The sequence below is a fragment of the Penaeus monodon genome, chromosome 27, assembly GCF_015228065.2.
Source record: "Penaeus monodon isolate SGIC_2016 chromosome 27, NSTDA_Pmon_1, whole genome shotgun sequence".
NCBI lineage: Eukaryota > Metazoa > Arthropoda > Malacostraca > Decapoda > Penaeidae > Penaeus > Penaeus monodon.
Genome location: NC_051412.1, coordinates 11,357,480 through 11,358,102, shown reverse-complemented (window position 1 = coordinate 11,358,102; position 623 = coordinate 11,357,480). Strand labels below are relative to the sequence as shown.

General features: G+C 45.1%; 1 protein-coding gene across 1 annotated transcript in view; it reads right to left on the bottom strand.

Moving 5' to 3' along the window:
• LOC119590418 (proton-coupled folate transporter-like) overlaps positions 1-623 on the bottom strand; it is a 4,583-nt gene that overhangs the window by 1,471 nt on the left and 2,489 nt on the right. Inside the window, 2 exon segments of the mRNA XM_037939084.1 lie at positions 109-512; positions 514-537. Coding sequence (XP_037795012.1) covers positions 109-512; positions 514-537 — 428 coding nt within the window.

The window sequence follows — 623 nt, the reverse complement described above, 5'->3', positions numbered from 1 at the left end:
CTTCGTGGTAACCTCGCTTTCGGCCTTATCAAGGAGTCTCCGAGGCGGTGATCTGCGTATCACTCATCTTGTTGGAATAACAACTGGCTTCTTCTCTGGTCACTCTACAGCTACAGTGATCTCTCGTTTCACAGTCACTCTCTCCACCATTCGGAGATGATTTCTTATCACTTTCGTCAAATGGAAAATCTGAAGGAATGACTGCGCCATACTGCGGCATTCCATTCCATTTCTCGTGACCTAAGGTTATTTCATGCGCCATGCTCACATCTATCCCCTTTCCTTCGTCGGTAGTGGTCCTCTCAACTGCTGTCGCAACTGTGTTCTGCCTCTCGACTGACTGAACCTTATATTTATCATTCTGTGTAGCCTCTTGTGAGGGCGTCTCGCCTACAGGGCCGCTAAGAGTCCTTGCAATAGATTTCAGTGTAACCGTGGATTTGTTCCTGAAGTCCTTGAAAAGATTCTTGTCCTTTTTGTCGCCGGATTCTAAATCCTTGTTTCGTAAGAAGACGAACGCTCATCAACTGGATGACTCTGTGGGAACGAAAGACAAAAATTACAACATAACAAAGAGTGATGATCAGTCACAGTTTAGGTATAACTGTAACAGTAAAATGGGA